We start from the raw sequence: 24,690 nt of genomic DNA on the forward strand, positions 1-24,690 counted from the left end.
GAGATAATATTATATTATTACCGGAAATAGCACCGCTGCGTTGTTCGACACATCGCCGTCACCGTCGTCGTTATTCGGAAAAAATAATTAATACCCACTAAAAATAGCTACGCAAAATCCAAATATACCAAAATTGATTAATGATTATAAATATTAAATACTTGTAGTATTTTAGTATTTATATTCAATGATACCAATGAAATCACGAGATCCTATTAAATATTTAATATTCACATATAATAGTCGAAACAGTGCATCGAAAACCGATGACATAATACACCCATAAAAATCCACATAACATTTGTCGACTATGTGGCACTCAACGTTTCAAAAAATGTTTTTAAATTAAAAAATATTTATTTTATGATATTTTATACTATATAATGGTTATGATAATTGACCCATGAAAAAACCAAGGGGGGGCAGATGCCCCTACTTGCCCCCCCTGCGGCCGCCCTTGATGAATCTACTCCGAGGCTTTATGTATGTGTCCTGAACAAAAGTTTTTTTTACAAGGTCGGATTGTTAACCTGACGCTCAACCCCCAACCAGGAGGGCCAGAGACTATCGCAGCACTCAATGAAGGGCACTGGGCGATGGGGACGCCACTTTCCCAACGCCTATTTAGAAACACCAATATACATTTATAATTTTTAAATAAAGTTCTTTCGGGCCAATCTATAAGTATATTTCTTTTAGGTAGGATAAGTATTAACAAAGAAATATTAATAACGACAAGTCATTAAACAATATGATCGTGAATTTTCATTAAATAACATTAAAACCAAATACTAAATACCTATTATTTATGCATAGAATTAATTAAAAATTTTTATGTACATATGAAATCTTGAAAATATATTCTTAAATTTATTAAATGTTAGAAATTAATCAATATTAATAATCTTATTACTCAAAAAAGTAAACCAATATTTAAAGGTAACATCATATTAAATAATCTGATACATACAGGGATATTTACATTACATTTTTCCTTAAATCTAATACTAAATTTGTGTTCTGGTTTATTAATAAGATGTGTATACAGTAGAATTTCGATTATTTGAACTAATCAAGACCGCATCTAGTTCGGATACGCGAAACTTCGGTTATTGGAAATTATTTTGATAAACATATTATGTAAATGTTACATATCAAATGTAATGTATTTAATATTAATATAATCATGTATATTATAAAAAAAATTAATACAATTTTTATTATTATATTTGAATTATATTATTTAGAAATACATAGAAACATATATTTGACATACATCATGAAATAATATATAAATATATTTATAGGGTTTTTATTTATTTATTTTTTTTTTTTTTTTATAAAACTGTCGGTTTTCATTTGACAAAGAGCTGCGACGCGTTTTTCTGCAACTAAATCTTGCAAATATCTCAGAAGAGATTGTACTGAACAATATTAAAACAAATTGTTAATTTAAAAGTTTGTTTTTCAAATAATTTAAGGTTAATTTCAAATATTTTTGATAGTTATTTTATTTTAATGCAATTACAATCATTCATTTTTTCACAATTATCATTATGAAAAAATTACTTATAATTTTAAATACTTATAATATTATTTTCAAAGATATTAAATTTTAGAAAACTGTATTTATAAAAATGTATTGCTATGTAATTATTATCAAACTATAACTTTATAATTTAACTGATGTATTAGCTAATTTGAACATTAACTCATTTGATTTTTCTTTTAATAAAACTAGGGTATCATTTGCATAAAATATTATTTTCCTTTAATATTTAAATTTAATGAATTATGAATATAAATTATAAATAACAAAGATCCTAAAACTATTCTATGAGTTACGGAGTGTGTAAGAATCAGAGGTATAGGTACTATATATTATACTTGTATTTACCATACTAAGAAAAATGGATTTTGGTATGTGTAACGGGAAATAGAAAAGCCCGCAACAGTGGCATCTCTAAATCTAAAATACTCAGATCAATCTAATCTTTCCACCCATACTTCACAAAATTACTCCACTGTGTTTAACATTTGGGTGTCGGATCAGGTGATTAATATGAAAACCAGCTGGAATACAGCGAGTCGTAGTTTAACATTCTTCAGACTAACATAATTTTATTTTACTTACTAAATTACTTACATTTTATTAAATATGTTTTAAAAGTTAATTATGGGATAATTAATCTTTTCCAAAAAAATAAATATACATTATGTATAGATGTGTGGACACTTTTGGTACTTGGAAATTTTTTATATGGAATTTTATTTCGTGAACATTTTTGACATGAACATTTATAACTAGACTTCTAACATTTTTTAGTAACGAATATGATTCGAACATGAATAATAATTTGATTTATAGAATGAATATTTAAAAATTTTATTTACAGAGTACAAAATAGCTTATATTAAATAACTATAGCTGTGTACTTATTTTAAAAATGTAAGAAATATTAAAATTGTTATAATGCATAGATTAATACAATTTTAACAACCAATTTGTTTATAGAAAATTAAACGATACTTTTGGGGAATGTGGAAGACCTCACATTGGGTGGCAAATCGATCCGTTTGGCCACTCCAGACAAATGGCCACATTGTTTTCACAGTTTGGTTACGACGGTTTGTTTTTTGGACGATTGGACTACGAGGAAAAAAAACAAAGGTTGTTGAACAAAACGGCAGAAATGATATGGCAATCCAGTCCTAACATTGGTAATGTAAAGTCATAAGTTTAATTACTTATTCATTTGTATTTCATTTTTTATTTTAAAAACATAAAACGTCGAGTTTGGGCGTGATAAATGTGTGATAATTAAATTTCATAACCAAATAATAGAAAATATTTGAAACAATAATAAACGTGTAATTAATGTAATTAATGCAAAGAAAATCTATAAAATGATTTAAAAATAACATGTTATTATTACTAATTATGATAGCATTCATTTGTAAATTTGTGAAATTGACGTTATTTGTTTTCTTCCACATAAATATGAAAACTGGTAGATATCGGTTGATTGTTAAAAATCAATACCATATCATCGGCCAATTCGATTTGTTTAGGTAATAATGCAATTAGATTAAAATATTATCTGTAACTTAATGTTATTATAGTCTAAAATAAATCGTATAAAAAGAGAAGCATAAATGTAAAATTTTAATGTTTTAATTTTTTGCAAAGTATTGGATTAGATAACCAGTGTCATAATCTTAGGGATTCAATACACATGGGTAAAGAGTTTTGAGTGGTCTCCAAAACCAAAAGATAAAATTGAAAATTATCTGTTGCAAATATTTTTATTCTATTTTTTGCTTCCACGTTCTTCTAGGTTATCAACTAAAAACCATTTACTATTTTACTTTTTATTTGGTGATGATCATTGCAATAATTTTGGTTTATATTGTGTAATCAAACATATACGGAAAAAATAATAATACGTTATGATAAAACTATAAAACTATTAAATTTCTTATCTCACAAAGATTCTAAAAAAAAAAATTATAATGTATGTGTTGGAATTAGTAATACCATTGGTTTCATATTAATATATTAATATATTCATTTTTTATGTTACTCGTAATGTTGAAAGTAATCTTATTTTCTTTTAATCTATATTAGACGTATTAGATCATAATTGATTAAATACAAGTTAAAATTCTAGAGGTACCTATTAATTGTTGTAGTAATAAAAATATCAAGTAAAAAAATGGGAGTGTCAAAATAAACCCTTGCACACAGGCCTCAAAGTTCACAGTTGCGGTACTGCGTATAGGCAATGCTTTAAATTTAATATGAGCATTATTCGACTTCAATCGTATGTTCGTCGAGTTTATGATCAACGACGCAAACATTATCTAAAAATTAAACTCCGACCAACGCCTATATCTAATTAGTATTTTTATTATCTTTATGTTTATAGCAGTAATATGATACGTTTGTTTTCATATAATTTTTCGATTACATTTTTCCTATACAATCTCGCACACCATTCCATCTCCCGAAATTAATCACGAAATAATATCCTCTTGTGACGTACGCACATAACAAAGGCATTTTCCCCGCGCACACATTCTCATATTTTGCTTACAAAAGCGGCAACGTCTAAAGTATATATTCTATCTTTTGTACGCACATTTTTAATTTTCTATCTAATTTCATAACACTAGTTTTTTCCCTCATGTTCGTATTTTCATCGTATACCATACATATTTATATACATATATTCAAATTCACATAATAGTAAGTATATTATATTATACCTAGTCTCTCTTCCTAATTAAATTTGAAATACTTTTATCGTACATCGACCTTTATATTATTATACACTCCCCTTCGTACCATTACACGTTTTATCTGACAAAATTAATTTACCACGCGTATCACATTTTCCACAAAGTTACATTTACATCAATTTGTAAAATATTGATTTTAAATTTAAATATACAACACAATAATCTCGTTTACTATACTACATATCGTTTTCTCCTTGACATTCGTGAAAAATTATATTGTTTTAATTTTTTTTTTTTTTTTGTTGAAATTTAAACAACTACTTCTCTTGTTAATGCTTTCATTTGATCCATACTGTTTCGTGGTTAGCATTATAATACAATTTCGCATATTTAAAGTTAAAAAATGTTAATAGATAAAAAATAAAATACCATTCAAATGTAAATACGAGTATTTCTAAATGTATTCTCTACAATTTTTATCTTCATACTCTACACTTCAATTTGTTTCATTCATCGAGTTATTACATCATTAGAATTCTGAATTAATATATATATATATATATGTTTATATTTGAATTCAGTAATGTTTCCGTTTGAAATTTTAGCATATTTTTTACTTTTAGTAAATCAATGAAAAAAGGAAATTAATTTTAGACGGCATATTATTAAAAATATTCATTATAATTAAGTTATAACTTACGGTGTGAAGGTGTTGAAAAAGTTTTAGCAAAATATCTTCGAAAGAATTATTTTTCAACAAAATATATGAACTCACTGTTAAGTATTATTATTTTGCTTTGGGTGTGTAGTATAATTTTCAGATGAAACTAATATTAAAAATTATTTTTTTGAAATGTTTTTTTATATCAGTCCTGTAGGCTATAAGCTCAAGATTTGTTCATATATATTTTATTTTTAATATATTTCTTCACATTTTTTATACATTTTGGTAAAAAAAAACCCGCAAACTCATTACACATTAAATTACTTAAACTCTACGGGATATTTAAATTTACAATCATAACTATAAAATTATATATTTATAAACTGTTATATTAACTAAAATCTTTTTTTAAAAATGAAACATTCATAAAAGATGATATTATTTCACGATGTAGGAATTCAACTAAAAACCAAATATTGAACTTAATTTTTAAATGCATTTTATATTTAAATATTTTGTTAGTTTCCATAAAATCGTATTCTTTACAGTAGCTTAATTTTTCACATTCTAAATACAAGTATTCGTTTTATGAGTACCTACTTGATATGCAAATTAAAATAACTTTCTATGATGCGGTGGTAAACCGAGCTTCTCACAGAATGTTTTAATTTATTTAATTAAATATTTAAAGTATAAGACGCTCTGAGATTAAAAGAAGTGATTTGATAAGTTCACTACGCAGCTGCATTTTACCTTCCGCCGCAGTTTTCCACAATCACGTCATTATCATTATTTTTTTATTTTTCATTTAGGTTCGTCGGCGGATCTTTACACACAAGTCCTTTACAATTATTATAGCGCACCCGACGGGTATTGTTTCGACATCGTGTGCGGTGTGGATCCAATCGTGGACGATAAGAAAAGCCCCGAGTACAATGTGGAGGACAAGGTAAAAATGATTGATCGGAGTATATGTAGGTACCACTCGTTTACCGCCATGTCCCGGTTTTTTCCTGGTCTAAGTTTATGCGCTGCACACGAGATGTCTAGCACTATACGAGTGATGCGTCGTCGTGAGCAGTGACGTAAACACGGATTGTGATAATAATAATAAGACGAAAAAAAAACCATATGTACGTCACGTTATAAAATAATAGGCGAATTATTTGATCGATTATTTGCGGTATCAAGAAAAGGCGTACCAGACGCACGGCAACGTGATCTTGACGATGGGCGGAGACTTTACGTACCAGGACGCTCATTATTATTACAAATCCCTAGACAAATTAATCAAGTAAACCACTACTGTTATTCGATATAATACAATATGTGTGTGTATATGCATATGTAAAAACGAACCGGTTGATTGGGTACGTTGAAAAACAAGGTTCTCAATACTGTTCTAACAATGTGATATTAACAATGGGTGAAGACTTCCACTACACTTCCGCTGCTATTAACTTTCGTAGTATGGACAAACTTATTAAGTTAGTACATAGTGTAGTATGTAGTGAACAATGACTTTTATAAATCATTTGTTGGCTTTACTTCATTTCATTTACACGCATTGAAATATTTATTAATCATTTAATAGTGTTAAGCAGCGCATGTTTTACATGCAGACATAAACACACAAACACCGTGCTGTATACATGAGATTATGTTATTACACGACCTACGATGTGTTAACATGCGCCATCACAATTTAATATATTTTCATTATTTCATAATCTTAATTGGCGGAGGTATGTCCAAAATTTGAACTTCAAATCGAATGCACACTGTGTGCGTTTAATCGAGTATTATTGCAAAACCGATGGTGGAAAAAAATACGCTAGATGCTTTTTCAGTATGAAATAATAACTTCACCAATAAAAAATAATACATGTCTCATATTTTATAAATTTTTATCTTTCTCTAGTGAATAGCATACCGTTTTAACGTTATGAATATTTATTAAATGTTCATAAAATTTTCAGATAGATTTATTTATTCAAAATAATTTCGTCATAAATACATTAATTTTGCCAAATGCATTTTATGTTGATATTTTATATTACATTGAATTAAATTTTTTCTAAAGTGTATATGCTATAGTAAGTTGTTATATTTAAAACTAATTGCGACTTAAAAAAAAAAAAATAATAATAATAAATACTTAAATAATTATTCTAATTACAATTTTCTGAAAGTTGTCTTAATACCATATTAATACTATATGATCTACTCAATTCTTAATGATATGACTGTTTGTATAATATTTCATTTTTTTCGTTGCCGTGAAAAAACTTAAATTTATTACAAACTATAAATTAATATTATTCTATAACTCCTATTCTACAACTAAGTATTCTTGATATTTAGATTATTAAAGTTTATATCATATTCAAATCAATTTAAATCACTTTACTTAATTAGTATCGAAAGGGAGTCCATTTTAAGATGCTTTTAGTAATAAATCAGTTGTAACTTATTTGTAGAATAATAATTTCAAATATTTTTGTTCTTACTTAATGTATGTATACATTTCTATACATGTCTAAATTGAAATGTGATATTTTTCGTTTTTTATACGTTAAAAATATAAAAACCATAAAAATAATCCTTAAAAAAACAAGTAGAGTTATTTTTTTTTAACAACGAATGAAAAGTAAAAACAAAATGAGAAATAATATTTTATAAACAAAAAAAATGTATTTTTTCTACTCTATTTCGCCAAAAACAATGATTGTCTGAAAAATATTTACATATATATTCTTAAATATATACACTGTTGAAAATTTTTTGTTTTAATCTTTAGATTTAGTTTTCTTAATTTCTTGTAATAATTAAATATAAAATTATTTTTTTTTAGAAAATAAATAATAATAATTAAAAATAAAAAAATTTTCTGGGGTTGTACTTAAATAAAAATATTACAATTTTTGAAATCCATAATACCTATTTATAGCAAATAATGGTAAATATTTTATGACTGTTTATAAAAATAATATGTATTGCTTTATATACATTAGTAGTAATATAATATTTATTTATAGCTTTTTATTATTGAACAATGAAATAAATTATAAATATAATATAATATATTAATATATATTATTATTTATAATTATAAATATTTTCAGGCCCAGAGACTAATGGAATATGCGATTAATCAATCTTCTCACTATCAGACTAATAATATTATACTAACAATGGGTGACGATTTTCAATACACAGATGCGACTGTAAATTTTTATAGCATGGATAAAGTAATTAAGTTAGTACAATAATAATTTATCGTCGATAAATCATTAAAAACATGATAATTTATTTATGCAAATTTTTCGGTTTTAAATTATAATTTTATTTCAAACAGAAACGTAGACAATATATTATTACAATGCGACTGTATTTAATATTTGATTTTAAGTAATGTGTTCTTAAATTAAATCATATTATACGAAAAAAAATAGTAAAATTAATTTAAAATATGTTTATTTGTTATACAAAAACATTGGAGTTTGCGTATCAAAAATATCTATATTACGTTAACTTCAGAAAAAAAAGAGGTTTTAATACAACATACATCAGGTAACTGTATCATAATATGTGTTTTTGATAGACAGCAATATTTCTTTTATTTTCGTGTAATCTGCATACTTATTATAAAAATAAACCAAATTATTGACTAACTATCCTTTTCGCAGATTGTTATTTATTTTTGAAAATTAAAGCGTGGTGGTTGGATATTATCAAGGCTCGGAATTTTATGCGCTAAAAAGTACTAAAATATGCGCACACATATGCGTTAAAAATCATTAAAATATGCGGTATAATATACAGTAAAAAATTGGAAAATAATTGCTTAAAAAATAATAAACTGACTCCTGACTAGTGTACAATGTACAATAAAATTGCTTGCATGCAGATGTATCCAGTATTATAACGAACAGAAATAATATTGTGTATAAGCTGATAACCTTATGGTTAAACATAATTGTTTACGAATTACCTATGGTTATACGATTTGTTTATGTCATGTTACAAAATATTAAAACAGTGGTGAATTTGTATAAAAATAAATACGGGCCGGTGGTGGTCACTATTAAGAGTTCTCGGTACTATGAAGATTATAATATTATTGTTAAGTGCATTGGGAGCCCGAGCAATAAAAATAATAGCCGTTGATGAATTAATTTATTTTGTTAAACGATATAAAACTTAGAATTTTGGTTGTCATTTATTTAATATTTTATTATTAAACAATACACATTTTAAAAAATGTTGTTAAATCCATGAAATATGTATATAAATGTTCTTAAATCCAAAATATGCGAATTGGTACAAAAAGTAACAAAATATGCAAAATTATGCAATAAAAATGTTCATACCTGAAATATACATACTATAAATCGAATTTGTATCCAATCAGAATTTCAATATGCACTTTCTAGACAAATATGCAAATGCCTAAAGTTCCGAGCCTTGGATATTATTAATGTTTCGTTTTGCAAATAAAAACAATAGTTTAGATTTTTACAAGAAAACCGTTTGTGGGATCATATTAAACTGCATATTTTGTTCGCTGGGAATAAAATAATTTTTAATAATTGTACATAATATTGTATTATATCATTGTAAAACGTTTTTTAATAATTATTTAACATGGTGGTTTGATTTTAACAAGTTAATATTTTAATCATTTACAACTGCGAAATAATATCATGTAAATATCATTCCTTTGCTATTGATAAGAACTAACACGAGCTCTGACTACAAACTAATAGGTATAATAGGTATAACTAATAGGTAACTAATAGGTTATTTGTAGGCATATAAATTCGAAACAAGCTTTTGGAAGTAAGATTAATGCAATTTACTCTACACCATCGTGTTACCTGAAAGCTGTTAACGATAAACAAATCACGTTCCCGACAAAACAGGACGATTTCTTCCCGTACAAAAGTGATAGGCATTCATATTGGACCGGATATTTCACATCCAGACCTACACAAAAATATTACGAACGAAGGGGCAACAATTACCTACAGGTATGTGTGTGTATATTATTGTAACGTTCTTGACATAACATATTGGCTCCATGTGTCAGCATTAATTTAAAAAAAATAAATTAATGAATTAAATTAAATTAAATTGATTAAAATTTCGATACAATTCTTTTGATGAAATAATAAGTTGCGCGTATTTGTAGAGTTTAGGTGCATAAAATATGTCATAAAAACAACTGTCCCTTTTCCATCTAGATCAGGGATCGCCAACCAGTCGATCGCGATCAACTGGTCGATCTTTTTAGGAATATAGGTCGATCGTTGTAAAATTTAATTTTACCACTATCGGTCGATCGCTTAAAATAATCAGATTAATCGGATAATGGGAACATTAGATTATTATTATGAAAATACAATAAATAATTATTCTTTGGAGCTTAGACCTTTTTTTTTTTTTTGCTCATCAAACAAATCTCTTCCTAAAGACCTAAATTCTCCTGGATGTCGATCACCAGGGACTTAAATGTCAGATGTAGCTCAATTGTTTAAAAAGGTTGGTGACCCCTGATCTAGATCATCCTTGTTCGGTCGTTCGGTAACCATACAACCGAGTAACCTTATAAGAGAATATCGCTATATCGTTTTATCAAATATTCTTAAAGAGCCTTATCCTCAGCTTTCGATCGCCTCCGGCCGTACCCTCTTCCCAAATATCCTTCACCATCGACGCATTTCAACAGACGTCGTGTTATGTGTCACCATCACCATAGGAGACTATATCTCAGCGTCTCGAAATGTTTCCCAACGTGCACTTTCTCATATTCGTCCGACAACCTATTTATGAATCGATCATATATTTAGACGCACAGTTTACGATATACATCATTGTTACCCGTCTGTACTGATCTATTTGAGAGATCTCTCCCGTTCCCATACAAAGAGCGCAACATTTGATATCGTCCCGTGCGACCGTTCTGTCCGCAGACGTGTAAACAGCTGGCCGTGCAAAGTCTCGCGGGCGCTAGGTACGAGGTCAACATCACGGCGCTGCGGGAGACGATGGGGGTGATGCAACATCATGACGCGATCACGGGCACGGCGAAACAGCACGTGGCCAACGACTACGCGCGACTGCTGAGCGAAGCGATAGCGGAGTGCGAAGAGACGTCGCACGAGATACTCACGTAATGCGAACGCGACTCGGCGATAGCGCTCCGGGAGGGACTGGGAGAACCGATAACGTTTGTTTTTGCTTTCAGATCGCTGGCCGGCTGGGAGATGACGGGAATGGACACGTGCCCCCTGACCAACATCAGCCAGTGCGAGATATCGGAGCGTGAAGAGCAGTACGTGCTCACCCTGTACAATCCGCTGAGCCGACCGGTGGTGGAGCACGTGCGGCTACCCGTGCCCGGTGACACAGCCTACACCGTGGTGGACCCCGATGGTCGGTCGGTCGCGGTGCAGTTCGTGCGGCTGCCAATGCCGGTGGTGCGCGTGCCCGGCCGTCGGTCGTCGGCCACGGCGGAGCTGGTGTTCCGGGCGGACGGTTTGCCGCCGCTGGGCTACAAGTCGTACCTGATCACGCGGCAAACGGACGGGCCGAAGCGAAACAAACGGTGGTCGGCCGTCGAGGAACCGACGGCCGGCGAATCGTCCGCGGACCTCGGCGACAGCGTACGTACCAATTGCGTACGAGTCGACGATCTGTCACGTACGGCCGAACCCTGCCGCGACTGCGCCACGTCACCCCGACATATCAGTTCGCCACCCGGCAGGAGGTTGTTTTACATTCCACCGACAGGCATCAGTGCTAAGGCACACGTTCCCCGAACAGTTCTATTCTTTTTTTCCATTCTGTCGTCATAAAAATAATTACCACAAGCCGGCGTTTAATTTTTTTTTATATATATTTTTTTTAACACCATATATCATTGGAATAGAATGCATGTAAGAACCTACCAAACGTTATTGTCGGCCTTGTCGATGGTTGATGGAATCGGGAACATTATTTAAAGTTAACGAAACCGGTACAATCATCGACGAACGAGAATGTTGGCGAAATGGAAAAGTTTTCGAGACGATATTCAGACGAGTTATTTGTCGGTGGACTGAGATGTCGGCGTCGTGTGCTCTTCAACTCAACCGTAGTCTTGCGAGCGGGATATTTTTGTTCGTTATAGTTATAATATTTTATTTTTTTTTACACGTTTTTCGTTTCGTCACTGCGCACGTGCGGTTTTCAGCGTTTGGGTTTGAAACTCGACGATAAAGACTCGAGACGTTTCGTGCTGTACGCCGACGGCGAGGAGTACCCGTTGGTCCAGGAATTTCTTTACTACAAGAGCATGGAAGGCGATAACAAACGAGACAACCGGCGAGCGTCAGGGGCGTACATATTCCGACCAGACGGCGACCCCGTTCCGGTTTGCGATGCGCAGAAGAAGCCTAAACGTTTTTTCGGGTTGGATCGACAAGACCGGTTTGGCGTACGATACACGATATTAATGGATTGCCCAATTTCGGGACCCGTGGTGCAAGAAATCCATCAGGAGTGCAATGAATGGGTGAGCCAGGTAGTGAGAAAGTACGCCGATGAAGATCACATTGAATTCGAATGGCTCGTGGGACCTATACCGGACGAGTATTGACATAACTTTACCGTTTGTTTCCACGCGATAGGTTTGATAATGTGCTTTTTTTTCTTTTTTTTTTCCACCCAGCTCGATCGGCAAGGAGGTGATAACACGTTTTCACATTCCGTTTTACCAGAATAACCAAACGTTTTACACGGACTCGAACGGACGGGAGATGTTGAAACGCGTGTTGAACTATAGGCCCTCGTTCTCGTTAAAAGATAATTTGGAGAACGTATCGGGAAACTATTATCCGATCACTTCTCGCATAACGTTAACCGACAACCGGACGAGGTTCTCCGTTCTCAATGACCGGTCTCAAGGAGGCACCAGTCTTCAGAATGGACAAATCGAACTTATGGTACATTTATCCGTAAAATCGATGACATTACATCTAAAAGAAAATGCACGGGAGTGGATTAGGGTTCGAGTCCCCCCAGAAATATGAGAAAAAATTTTATAAAAAAAAGACCTAAACTACAAAATTAATAGTTGTTTCAAAATTTTTCGTAAGACTTGCAAATAAAATATATAAAAATATTTATTATAAAACGAATAATAAAGTATGCTATTTATCAAAATCTTACATATTCTTAACCCCCCTCCCCGAATTTTTTCATGCGTTCGCTACATATCATCGGTATAACTCCGTATGTCTTGACGCTCATATGATGTTATGCTGTTCTCAGGTGCATAGAAGATTATTTTTTGACGACGCATTCGGTGTCGACGAAGCATTAAACGAAACCGCTTTCGGCATGGGCCTGGTGGCCAGAGGGCAACATTATTTAACTATGGGACCGGTCAACAAACAGTTTGCGGTCGAAAGACTGTTGGCGCAGAGGAAGCTCATCAGACCGCAATATTTCTACACGAGGAAACAAAGCGTCACGTCCCACGATGATCTGAAGAAAACGAATTTACTACAAGTAAACTTTTTTTTTTTTATTATCGTTCACAGGGGAGATAGATTTCACACATTACTGCCTCCCCTTTTGTACATAGTTTATTGTTACAATTACACAATCAAATTTACAGGGTTTTCTAATGCAACAATAATATTGTTGTACCATATTGTGGTAAAATTTATTGGAGGCTCTATCCTACTGTTTTGGTCGTTGACTGACAATAATTTCTTAACTATGAGTTTTGTTTTGCATTTTCCTCCCATGGCGCTCCTTTTCAGCTATGATGTGAGTAATGAATTCGGCCAAGGTTCTCCGGTCCTCTTCTTTTCTTAACATTAGTTCAATGATGTTATCCGCTGCTATTCGTTTACCAATCTTGATCTCTGCTTTCCTTCTCCGCCATTCCCATATCAAACATCTCTGACCATGATATTTTCAGTGTCATCTCGCCTATCATGGCAATATATCCACTGCTCCGTTTCGATTCTTTTCTTCTTCCAATGAATGAAGCACATATGTCAAAATAGAAACCGGGTCAGTTGGTACATCAATATGCCATAAGTTTCTGATAGCTCAACTCTTTGGAAAAACATACTATATTATTCGCATAAATTTCTATTATTATTATTATTATTTTGTTATCAATTACGCTTTGACTGTTCAATTCAATTATCGAATAGAATGATATTGTGTGTCATACGCACTGTGAAACCGTCATTTGACTGAGGAGATTGCTCATGCCACTAATAAATAAACCGGCATTATTCACAGAGGATGGGATGCGTATCACCGCATGCAATTCGATCCTTATATTTGATATATTCGCTTTTTCAAAACGCTTTTAGATAAACGCACTATTGCACACAAAGAAATGTATGTTATTAACAAGCTAAAATCAATATTCGATTATTATAACGTAATATTATATTTCAATTAGAGGACCGGATATGTGTAAAATGATTTATAATGTTATTTCTGACAATACGAAATTAAACTTTCCGGTAGACTTATTTCACTATACAAGTGGATATTGATAAATATAATTCCAAAATTACGGGAAAGACATATTTTCTTGATTTTAAAACTTTAACAATAACACAAAGTATACTGCTATTTGTATTAAAAATGTTATACTGTTATAATAATATTAATGAGATCTGAATATTTCAACAATAATTATTTATAATTATTTTTAACCTATTTTTTCGAACCAAGTTCATTGGATAGTTAAGAGTAGGTTTTGTGATTATAGTTTATATGAAAACGTATGATGCAACTTATAATGAACAATGTCTAATTAATTCCTTTTTTAATTATGTTTGTGTATTATACTTCATCCCACCCAGCATGTTCGAATACATAAATCATACAAAACTCCATTAGACGTTCTTAAATTTTAATTATTGTTGCTTAAAATTAGAATATTTTCCAAAAATGTTCCTATTTATGACTTTTTTCTTATACACGGAGTACAAATCGTACGGTGGCGATTCGAATAAAGCCCAATTCACACTGGTACGATATGTCAAAACACGACACAACACGACAAAATATTGTAATATGTATTTCCATGATGATATTCATACCGAAACGACCGACCGACCATTCCCAAGAAGAATGTTTTGTCGGTCCGTCGGTGATTGTCTGTGCCGGTTCACTCATTGTTGGTTTAATGTGAATAGGCAACCGACAAATTTCTATTGGAATTCTGTCAGAAATATGATTTGTTGAATCAAACATTACTTTATGCAACTAAAATATAAATTATCAATAAAATAAAAATATTACTATTAATATTATTATTGAACACTTTTAGGTATTTAATTTTATACTTAGGACTAGATATTAATTTAAAATTATTTTATTTTTATTAGCTAAAATAATTATAAAAAATAGAAGAGGCTTGAAAGACAAAAATAAATGTTACGTGTTCTCCGTCTACTTTTTTTTTTTTTTAATATGTCATGAACCCATATACGCATTTTTGGATTTATATTTTTAAGATTCATCAAGCAATACTGCAATTATTGCCAAATCAGTCATTGAAAAGGTTTTAAACATTTTTGCAGATAACGGCTGACTTCTATAAACGAAAATTGTCTTCGTACTGTTTGTATTTTTGTTTGTTGTGAATTACCTAAGTACGCGTCTGTCGGTCGTATGTGGATTATATATGTCCGACAGACAATTTTTGATGTCATGTGTCGTGATGTGTCGTACCAGTGTGAATCGGGCTTAATTATGGTTAACGTTGGTTTATGTCAAAATTTCGTCGATGTAATTTCATCGTGAACATTAAATATTTTTGTCATGAGTGATGTGTACCTGATATATTTTAAGAAAAGATAAATAAGGAAAATCCAATAATCATAATAATAATATAACATATAATATTTGAGTGTATAAACAATTTTTTGACCACGGCGAAACAACCACATTGAAATGGCTCCGACGAATCGTTCTATTCGCGTTTTACCTGTAATAAATGGATATGAGGGATCAGTGTTTTTTACTTTAACTTGTATTGCTATAAAACAAATTTTCTATATTAATTAGCTATATTTTTGATGATTATTTAAAAACATACAAACTTCTAGTCCTCTTTCAGGAATGATTCATTGTATTATGAATAATAACAACGCCAATATTCTTGACCGACTGACGAAAAATCACCACTCAAATAATTCTTATTATGATAAAGTTCTGTGTTAAAAAAAAAAAAAAATCTGAAATAAATATAAATGTTGAATTTTTCAACAATATTCATCTAACTATCTTTAATTTCTATCCATTTATTTATTTATCATTAAATAATAACCATAACAAATTAAGTAAAAGTTTTTTATTAAAATCGAACAAACAATAAATAATTATGATCAACATGTGTATTTCAATAGATAATGCAATTCATAAAGATGAAATGAAATAAAATATATATTAAATATTTATATCACCATTGATTATTAATTTTAATTATTATTATTGAAATTAATATATTTTATTAATGTAAATTTTCACCCGATAAAATGTAAATAGACGGATTGGAATTATAAAACTTTTATAATCTTTGTAAATTATTTGAATTAAAAAATACAATTTATTTTAATCAATTGTATGACATAAATAATTTGTTATTAATTTATTTTTGATTTTTTATACTTGTGAACAACTATTTTTTTAGTATTCCGGTTTGAAAACTCCTTTACCGAAGAACGTGCAGCTACTTACCATGGAACCATGGAAAGATGGATCGGTGCTACTAAGATTTGAACACATATTCGAGTATAACGAAGATAAAGATTTATCCATACCCGTTGTTATAGATATACAGGTTAGTTTTTATAATCAATTGGTAAGTTTATGCTATCCTCTTTATATAATATTCAGTATATTCACTGGTATACAATTTACAGTTGTTCTTCTTTTAACAGAAGACTAAGATTTTTCCATGTTAAACTTCAAATTATAAACTGAACTTCTATATCTGTATATGTGTTCATAATAAATCCTAACATAAATAATATGTTATTTAACAAATATTATGATATAATGTGGTAAAATAATACATATTCTATAAATAATGAGTCCATCAATAACGAATAAACTCCATTAATATTTTCATTTACAATTGATCAATATAGTTATAGTTACAATTAATCTACCAATGTATCTAATTTATATTATTTAAACACATACGATTCAGTTTTTAATTATTTTGAAATATTATTAAAGCGAATCACTAATATTATAGCATATTATTCGTTAAATTCGTTAAATTACGCATGATAATTTAAGACATTTATTTAAAGCACATATAAATTCTGCACGAAAAAAAAACGCAGGTAGGAAAAAATACATGTAACCAGGATTAATTCCACCCGAAAAAAATTATAATTAATGAACACATGTACATTAATATGTATATTAATTTTTTTCAAAATTTCCAAAATGAGCCATGTTTTCTATATAATCTATAATATAAAAATGAATCGCAAAATGTGTTGGTAAGCGCATAACTCAACAACGCCTGGACCAATTTTGCCAAATCTTTTTTTCAAATGTTCGTTGAAGTTCAAGGATGGTTTTTACGGCGAGAAAAATTAGAATTATTGCTGGAAAAACCCTAAAAATAGCCCTTTTCTTTTTCTAATACAAATGATTTGTAACTAAAACGTAGTCAATTTGAGCTTTATTGCTATGGTAAAATGCTATTATTATGCTATTAAAAAATTATTAAAAAACTATTAAAAACTATTTTTAATTAATGTAGTAAATTACGGGTATTGCATAAATATTAAACAAAAAGATCCCGCAACAGGTGCCAAAACAAATAAGAATGTTAGTTCAAAAAATTATTATGCATATCGGTTGATGATTAGACGCGATCAGGACTAAGTTATTTTACGATGCATAAGCTTTGTCAACAATTCATGGTCGAAATATATATAAAGATAGATAGCGAACGATTTCGATACTTCGATTTCGATTCAATCAAAAAAAGCTGCGTGCAAAAGATTCTCAAAACAATTGTTAGATATTGGAGATGGGAAAGTTACTACAGATGAAACAAGATGTATAAAATTACCGAACGATTTCTGCACAATCATTTATTTGCAAGATGCTCTCATTGACCAGTTATGTCCCAGTGTACACAGACAATACACAAATCATGAGTGGCTGGCAGAAAGAGCAATTTTAGTAGCAAAAAATGTGGAGGTCAACGAATTGAATCTCAAGGTACAAAATTTGTTACCAGAAAACTTGGTGTCATACAAATCTAGATACAGTTTGCTGTATTCATTGGATTTACTAGGCATGCCACCGCATAATTTACAATTGATCATTACAATTTACCATCGATAAAATACCTCCTTCAGAGTCATTTAAAGTTGTAATACATGCAGATAAAAAACCACCAGAAGAACATAGAGGCAGGTATAATGCACCAACGGCAAATGAAGTTGCTTTAGTGTTAGTAGATCAGCAGTTTGATTGAAGAGACATCATCCTCGAAAACCGAAGTAACTCACTTCACCGTATCAGTGAGATACATCGAGCATACGACGCACTGCAGTATCCTTTAATGTTTTGTTGGGGGATGATGGGTATGCAATCAATATACCACAACGCGATCCAAAAACCAAGTTACCGCTTAAAAAAACTGTCTCTGCATCAAGTTTTTACTCATATAGAATAATGGTCAGAGAAGGGGAAGACAACTATTTAGTTAATTATCGTTCTCTTTTCAGTCAATATTTGGTAGATGAATACGCCAAAATTGAAACTGAATGACTAAATTACATCAAAAACAACCAAGTCAAATTGCGTGCAGATAGTTATATTCATTTAAAAGATGCGATTGGACGACGAGACATAGAATATAATCAGTTAGACTAAATGATTATATTCCCGTCAACTTTTACTGGTGGGCCAAGGTACATGCACGAAAGAACACAAGATGCTATGACCTACGTTAGACATTACGGTCGTCCTGACCTTTTTATTACTTTTACATGTAATCTTCGCTGGGACGAGATAAAAGAGCTCTTACTTCCCGGTCAAAGATCATATGATCGACATGATATAATTGCAAGAGTGTTTCGGTTAAAAGTCAAAAAGACCATGAACTTATTGACAAAAGGTAAGATATTCGGAGAAGTGAGATGCTATATGTATTCAACAGAATACCAAACTGTAGAGAGGTTCAGGTAGTTGTAAGCTATAACTTATCGAATAGGTTATGATAATAATCATTATCTTAAAAACTAAATTAATATGTATAAAATATTATTTCAAAAATCTTAATTAATTTAAATTTCAATAGATTTAACAAAATTTAATCTTGGCAGGTTACATACATTTATATACTTAAACCCGGCAACGACGGGTAATTCAGCTAGTTATCAATAGGTCATTAAATATCATTTTTTATTTTCTTATTATATTTTGCATATTTTTTTTTTTTTTTTAATTTCTATATTCATATGGTTAATTTATACTATTTATTTTTATCCAATTTTCCAATTAAATTTAGTTTAATTAGTCTAAAAATATAAAAATATGAGGATGATTATAGTTAAAACGTTTATTAAAATGGAAATTAAATGACTCCCAAACATTAATAGTTCTATTCAAATATGCTGTAGCAGCAGCTCATATATTTGGAGGACAAATTGCGTCATTACTATTATAAATATATGATAAATAATCTGAGATTGTGTTAATCTTAGGTAATTTAGTTTAGAACTTATTAAAAAAAACTTAAAAGTAATCTAAAACCATCTCGGGCCCTAAAAAAATTTTTTTTCCGGACAGGCGGAATTTTGATATTAAATTTTGTACCTTTATATTTTTCGGGGTGGAATTCACCATAGACCTTATTTTTATCTGTTCACTTCGGGTGGAATTTACAACCGCCTGTCAAAATAATAAATCTGGTATAGATGTTCTAGTATAGTATTTCCTAACCTTTATGTTTAGGTGATACATAAATTTCTTTTGCATTGGATGATCCACCCAAAAATAAAAATAAAATAAAAACTTAGTATATGTTAAAATAATAACATAACTAAAAATTGTATTATATTGTATTTGATTATTTATTATTATCGATTTATTATATGTATTTTATTATATTCGAACATTCATTGCTAATGCACCTGTTTTTCGAGCTCCCGCGTTAACTCTTTCCACCGCATAAAAATTGATAGCTTATTACGCTCAAGGTACCAAAAGATTCGTCTTACAAAGCAGTACGCACCTGTGAAGGATTCAAGAATATCGGACTAAGGATAACAAACTTAAACCATGACGAAAAATTAACGAAGTAAATCAAAGAACTTCCAAAGTTATTTAGCCACCACTCTTATCTTATCTATCTAAGTCTTTCATTTTTTTCAAGAAACGTGTCCACGGCGGTTCCCTTTCTTATTATAGTAGTATCAACCCTCTCCGTTAAGAAACGAGTCCTCTAGATGTATTTTTTAGACAAAAAAGGGAGATTCTGATAGAAATTGAAACTTTCGAAAGTTCGAATTCAATAAAAATAGACGTTGCTAACTGGAAAATCAACAATTTTCAAATAGCAACAATACTTTGAGCTTAAATTTATTTATAATAATACTTAAGATTAAAAACAATTTCGAAAAAATTTTACAAGTCCAAAAAATAAACAATCAAATACACGGTGTATCAAAAGTCTTCATCCAATTTCAAAAATTTATATTTATATTAAAAATGAAGATATAAGGGTAAAATAAAGTAAAATATATTCTTAAAATAGTCAAGTTTTATTTAATTTGGTTACAAATGTTTAATATGACCCCCACCGGCTGCCCGACACACATCTATACGGTAATCAAATTCTTCCCAAACGTTGCTGATCATATCTGATATCGCGGCATGAACTGCATCTTTGATTCTAATTTTAAGCTCTTCCAAGGTTGTAGGTAATGGTGGTACATACACTTTATCTTTTATGTAGCCCCATAAAAAAAAATCACACACTGTGAGGTCAGGGAAACGTGATGACCAGGGATGAACTTCGAACAAAACTGTCGAACATGCTCGATGTTTCCGTCAGAGAAACGAGGTCGACCTGAGCGTTTCTGTGCACACAGACAACCACTTTCTTGGAACGTTTAGTGCCAACGTCGAATCCTTTGAGTAGTAGGAGCTTCAGTTCCCTAAGTTCTTCGAAAATCACGTTGAATGGTTAATGCCGACTCGCACTTATTGAAACGTAGGACGTAAAACGCTTTCTGTTGTGGAGTCGTCATAACGAAACAAACTAACGGTTCCTAGTTCACTAACCATTACGGTGCCAAATTTATCAACTAAATAACTTAAAATAAACTTAGTTATATAATCTTTCCATTAATACATCGGTCATTAATCTGCGATTAACTGTTGCCGAACTATATCAGTTCGTAATCGGATGAAGACTTTTGAAACACCGTGTAGTTACGGTGGGAAATAAAATATTTAAATGTTTTCCGATACAGTAATCCTATTTGATCCTATTTGACTATTCTATAATTTATAAGGAATAAAAGCTGACTTAAGAAATAGAAGAATAATTTATATACATTTTACAAAGATCAATTAGCTACAATAAAAGTAACGGGCAAAAAAAAGACAGCGATAAGCGGTTGTAAGACATATTGTCCACTCTCACCAATTCTATTTAATATCTATATTGAACAGCATATTAAATAAATAAGAGAAAAACTGTACAAAAATAATATAGGCATAAAAGTAGGCGGCGAAATGATATACTTCTTAAAATTCGCTGACGATATTATACTACTAACAAATAAAGAGCATGATTTGGAAAAAGCACTGGAAGAAATGATGAAATACTTCCAAAAATATCATTTGATTATTAACTGGCAAGAAACTAAAGTCATGATGTGCCAAAAAGAAAAACGAATCCATAGAATAAATATCCAAACAGGGAACAAGCTGCTTGAACAAGTAGAACATTATAAATACCTAGGGAGTATAATCAGCCAAGACGGATGATGGATCATAGAAATAAGTCCGAAATCGCACAGGCAAAGTCAGCATTTATGAAAAAGAAAAACTGTTATGCTCCAATAACATGAGTATTAAGATGAGAAAACATTTCATAAAAGTATATGTATGGAGTGTGGCCCTCTATGGTTGCGAAACATGGATATTAATAAGGCGGAACAATGAACATTCAAAAGCTTCGAAATGTGGTGTTGTAGAAGGATGTTGAGAGTCAGTTGGATAGAACACCGTACTAATGAAAAAATACTCAGTGAAATAGATGAACGAAGATAGATACTCAAAGCCATTAGAACAAGACGATGGAACATGATGGCTCATATATTGAGACACGAAAATGAACTAACCCATTGAATAATAGAATGGATAATTGAAGGTAAAAGTGACAGAAGACGTCCGAGGACTTCATTTGTCAAACAAATGATCTCTGAGGCTGGACTAACAAATTACACTGAACTGAAAAGGTTAGCTGAGAACATAGAAGAGTGGAGAGCAAATATTCAATTGCAAAACTAACCCTAAGGGTTGAATACCAAAAATAAATAAATAATTTTATTATAAGGAATTTTATTATATACTTTAACTAATTTTTGCAAAAACTGAATTTCAATACATATAATTATATTTTGATAACTAGGATATTGTCTTGTCATTAGTTTACGAACAGCGGTCCAATAAAAATATTTTGCTACCCAATGTTAGGTCGCGACCCCCCGTAGATTGGGAAATGCTGTTCTAGAGTTATTAACTCGCAAACCTTCACCGTTTTTATTCCTTTTCAATTACATTTTATATTACGAATAACTTAAATATTGAGCTAGTTTGTAGGATGATGATTTTTGCCAACAAAGAGTCATAATTTCTCATTTTTATGATTACTATTTTACTATCAAAACTATTAAATTGTTTATTTGTCACTGTTAGAATAGGTAATTATAATTTTTTTATCATTACATATCTTTAGTTGTATATTATGTGTTTTTCCACGATAAATGAAATAATAAAAATATAGAATAAATAAGCGATATTAATGTTATACTAATATTAAATAAATAAACGCGTCAAAGAATTTCGAATGATATTCTGTATAAATTATAAAATTACGGGTTTTCATAATTTTGAACAGTTATTTTCGTTCGTTTATGGAATAAAATTTTTTTAAAGATTTTTTTTTTTATAGGTTTGTTTAAAAATATTGTAGAATTTATTTTGTCCAGCTAATCCTTTTTGAATACAAGAAATGAAACACTAAAAACTTAGGTGGATATAATCCTTTATGAACATTTAATTTTCTACAAAATATTTACCAAACTGTTTCACAGTACATAAATGAAATATTTATTTTCATTAGTTTATTAAAATCATGTTCTACGCTGCGTGTAAAACAAAAACTTCTATTTACGTAAAACATAAATATTATTAACACTAATACTTCGAATTATTTTATTATTGTTTTACTTAAAAAAAAAAAATGTGTGTTATTTTTTAATTGTTAATCAGATATACCTATAAATTAAGTTTTCACATTTAAAAAACTTCCAGTAGCATAATAAACAATGCATATAACGCACTTCAAAGATTTTAAATTTTGATAAGTTATATTGAACACGTTTATTCAACATGTTAATATAATATTTAGACTCTGCGAGCATGTGTTTAATTGAAATTTATATTCGTAATAATTTTTTTAGGATTTGTTCACGAAATTCCGTATAGTTTCATTAAAGGAGACCATATTGGGCGGTAATCAATGGTTATCGGAGAATAGTAAATTAACTTGGATGACAGAGAATAACCGTTCAACAGACAGAGATCGACCGACTCAAACAGAAACAAACATTAAGTTAGTACTCGACCCCAAACACATTATGTTGACGCCGATGCAGATAAGGACGTTTGTAGCAGAAATAACTCAATATCCTGCGTGATTTTGTTACCAAAAATTAATTGTAGTGAATCATAGAATATTACATACATTTTTATAAATTATTATAATAATAACGATAGCATTTTGTTTTCTTCTATGTAAATTGTAGTTTATGCATTTTATTATAGTTAAAAGAGTATGATATTTAAACTGATATTACACTGTTGTTTAAAATAACATTAACGTCGTTTATGGGGCTTATTCGTTATGAAAGACAATGTTAGTCGCATAAGTAAATTAACAATTCTGTATATGGGAAATAGTTATCACGAATTAACACAGAAATACATAATTATAAAAATGGCATATAGTCAGGATAGAGAAAAACAAAATATATATTTATGCTAAAGGATCATTACGCGATTAATAAAAATTACTTAAAAGCAGGAATAGATAAATGTATCTTTGAACGGTAAACGGAAAGATAGTCCCAAGAAAAAAAGTCCCCGGAAAAAAATCCCCGTTAATTTCAAACGGCAATTTACGATATAAACGTTATAAAAATTATATTATTACTTTATCTAATAGACATGAGTTGTTTATACCGTACTTATTTAAACAAACAATTATACGCGTTTATAAAATAACAAATAGAATAGGAACTGATGATGATTTAAGTATTCGGTTTTGTCGACTTCCTCCTCAATTCCCGCCTTCAATGTAGAATATACACCAAAGTACCATACTGGATAGTAAAAGAATCAACAACGTGTATGAGGGGTGAAATAATAGGTTTAGAATTTTGGTTGGGCATAAATATTCACCAATTTGGAAATTATTGAAAAATATG

General features: G+C 30.3%; 1 protein-coding gene across 2 annotated transcripts in view; it reads left to right on the top strand.

The window, feature by feature from the left end:
* LOC112685676 (lysosomal alpha-mannosidase-like) overlaps window positions 1-24,054 on the top strand; it is a 39,888-nt gene extending 15,834 nt beyond the window's left edge. Inside the window, exons 5-16 of one of the 2 annotated variants that reach the window (XM_025557615.1) lie at window positions 2,516-2,721; window positions 5,719-5,855; window positions 8,032-8,165; window positions 9,720-9,939; window positions 10,882-11,081; window positions 11,157-11,574; window positions 12,144-12,355; window positions 12,419-12,541; window positions 12,621-12,894; window positions 13,223-13,462; window positions 16,623-16,772; window positions 23,665-24,054. In XM_025557615.1, coding sequence (XP_025413400.1) covers window positions 2,516-2,721; window positions 5,719-5,855; window positions 8,032-8,165; window positions 9,720-9,939; window positions 10,882-11,081; window positions 11,157-11,574; window positions 12,144-12,355; window positions 12,419-12,541; window positions 12,621-12,894; window positions 13,223-13,462; window positions 16,623-16,772; window positions 23,665-23,901 — 2,551 coding nt within the window. In that variant the 3' untranslated portion in view covers window positions 23,902-24,054. Of the gene's footprint in view, window positions 1-2,515; window positions 2,722-5,718; window positions 5,856-6,063; window positions 6,201-8,031; window positions 8,166-9,719; window positions 9,940-10,881; window positions 11,082-11,156; window positions 11,575-12,143; window positions 12,542-12,620; window positions 12,895-13,222; window positions 13,463-16,622; window positions 16,773-23,664 lie in introns of both variants that reach the window. The other variant, XM_025557614.1, reaches the window with a different exon arrangement.
* Window positions 24,055-24,690: the final 636 nt, after the last annotated feature.

This window comes from Sipha flava, unplaced genomic scaffold (assembly GCF_003268045.1).
Source record: "Sipha flava isolate LNK unplaced genomic scaffold, YSA_version1 286_pilon_pilon, whole genome shotgun sequence".
NCBI lineage: Eukaryota > Metazoa > Arthropoda > Insecta > Hemiptera > Aphididae > Sipha > Sipha flava.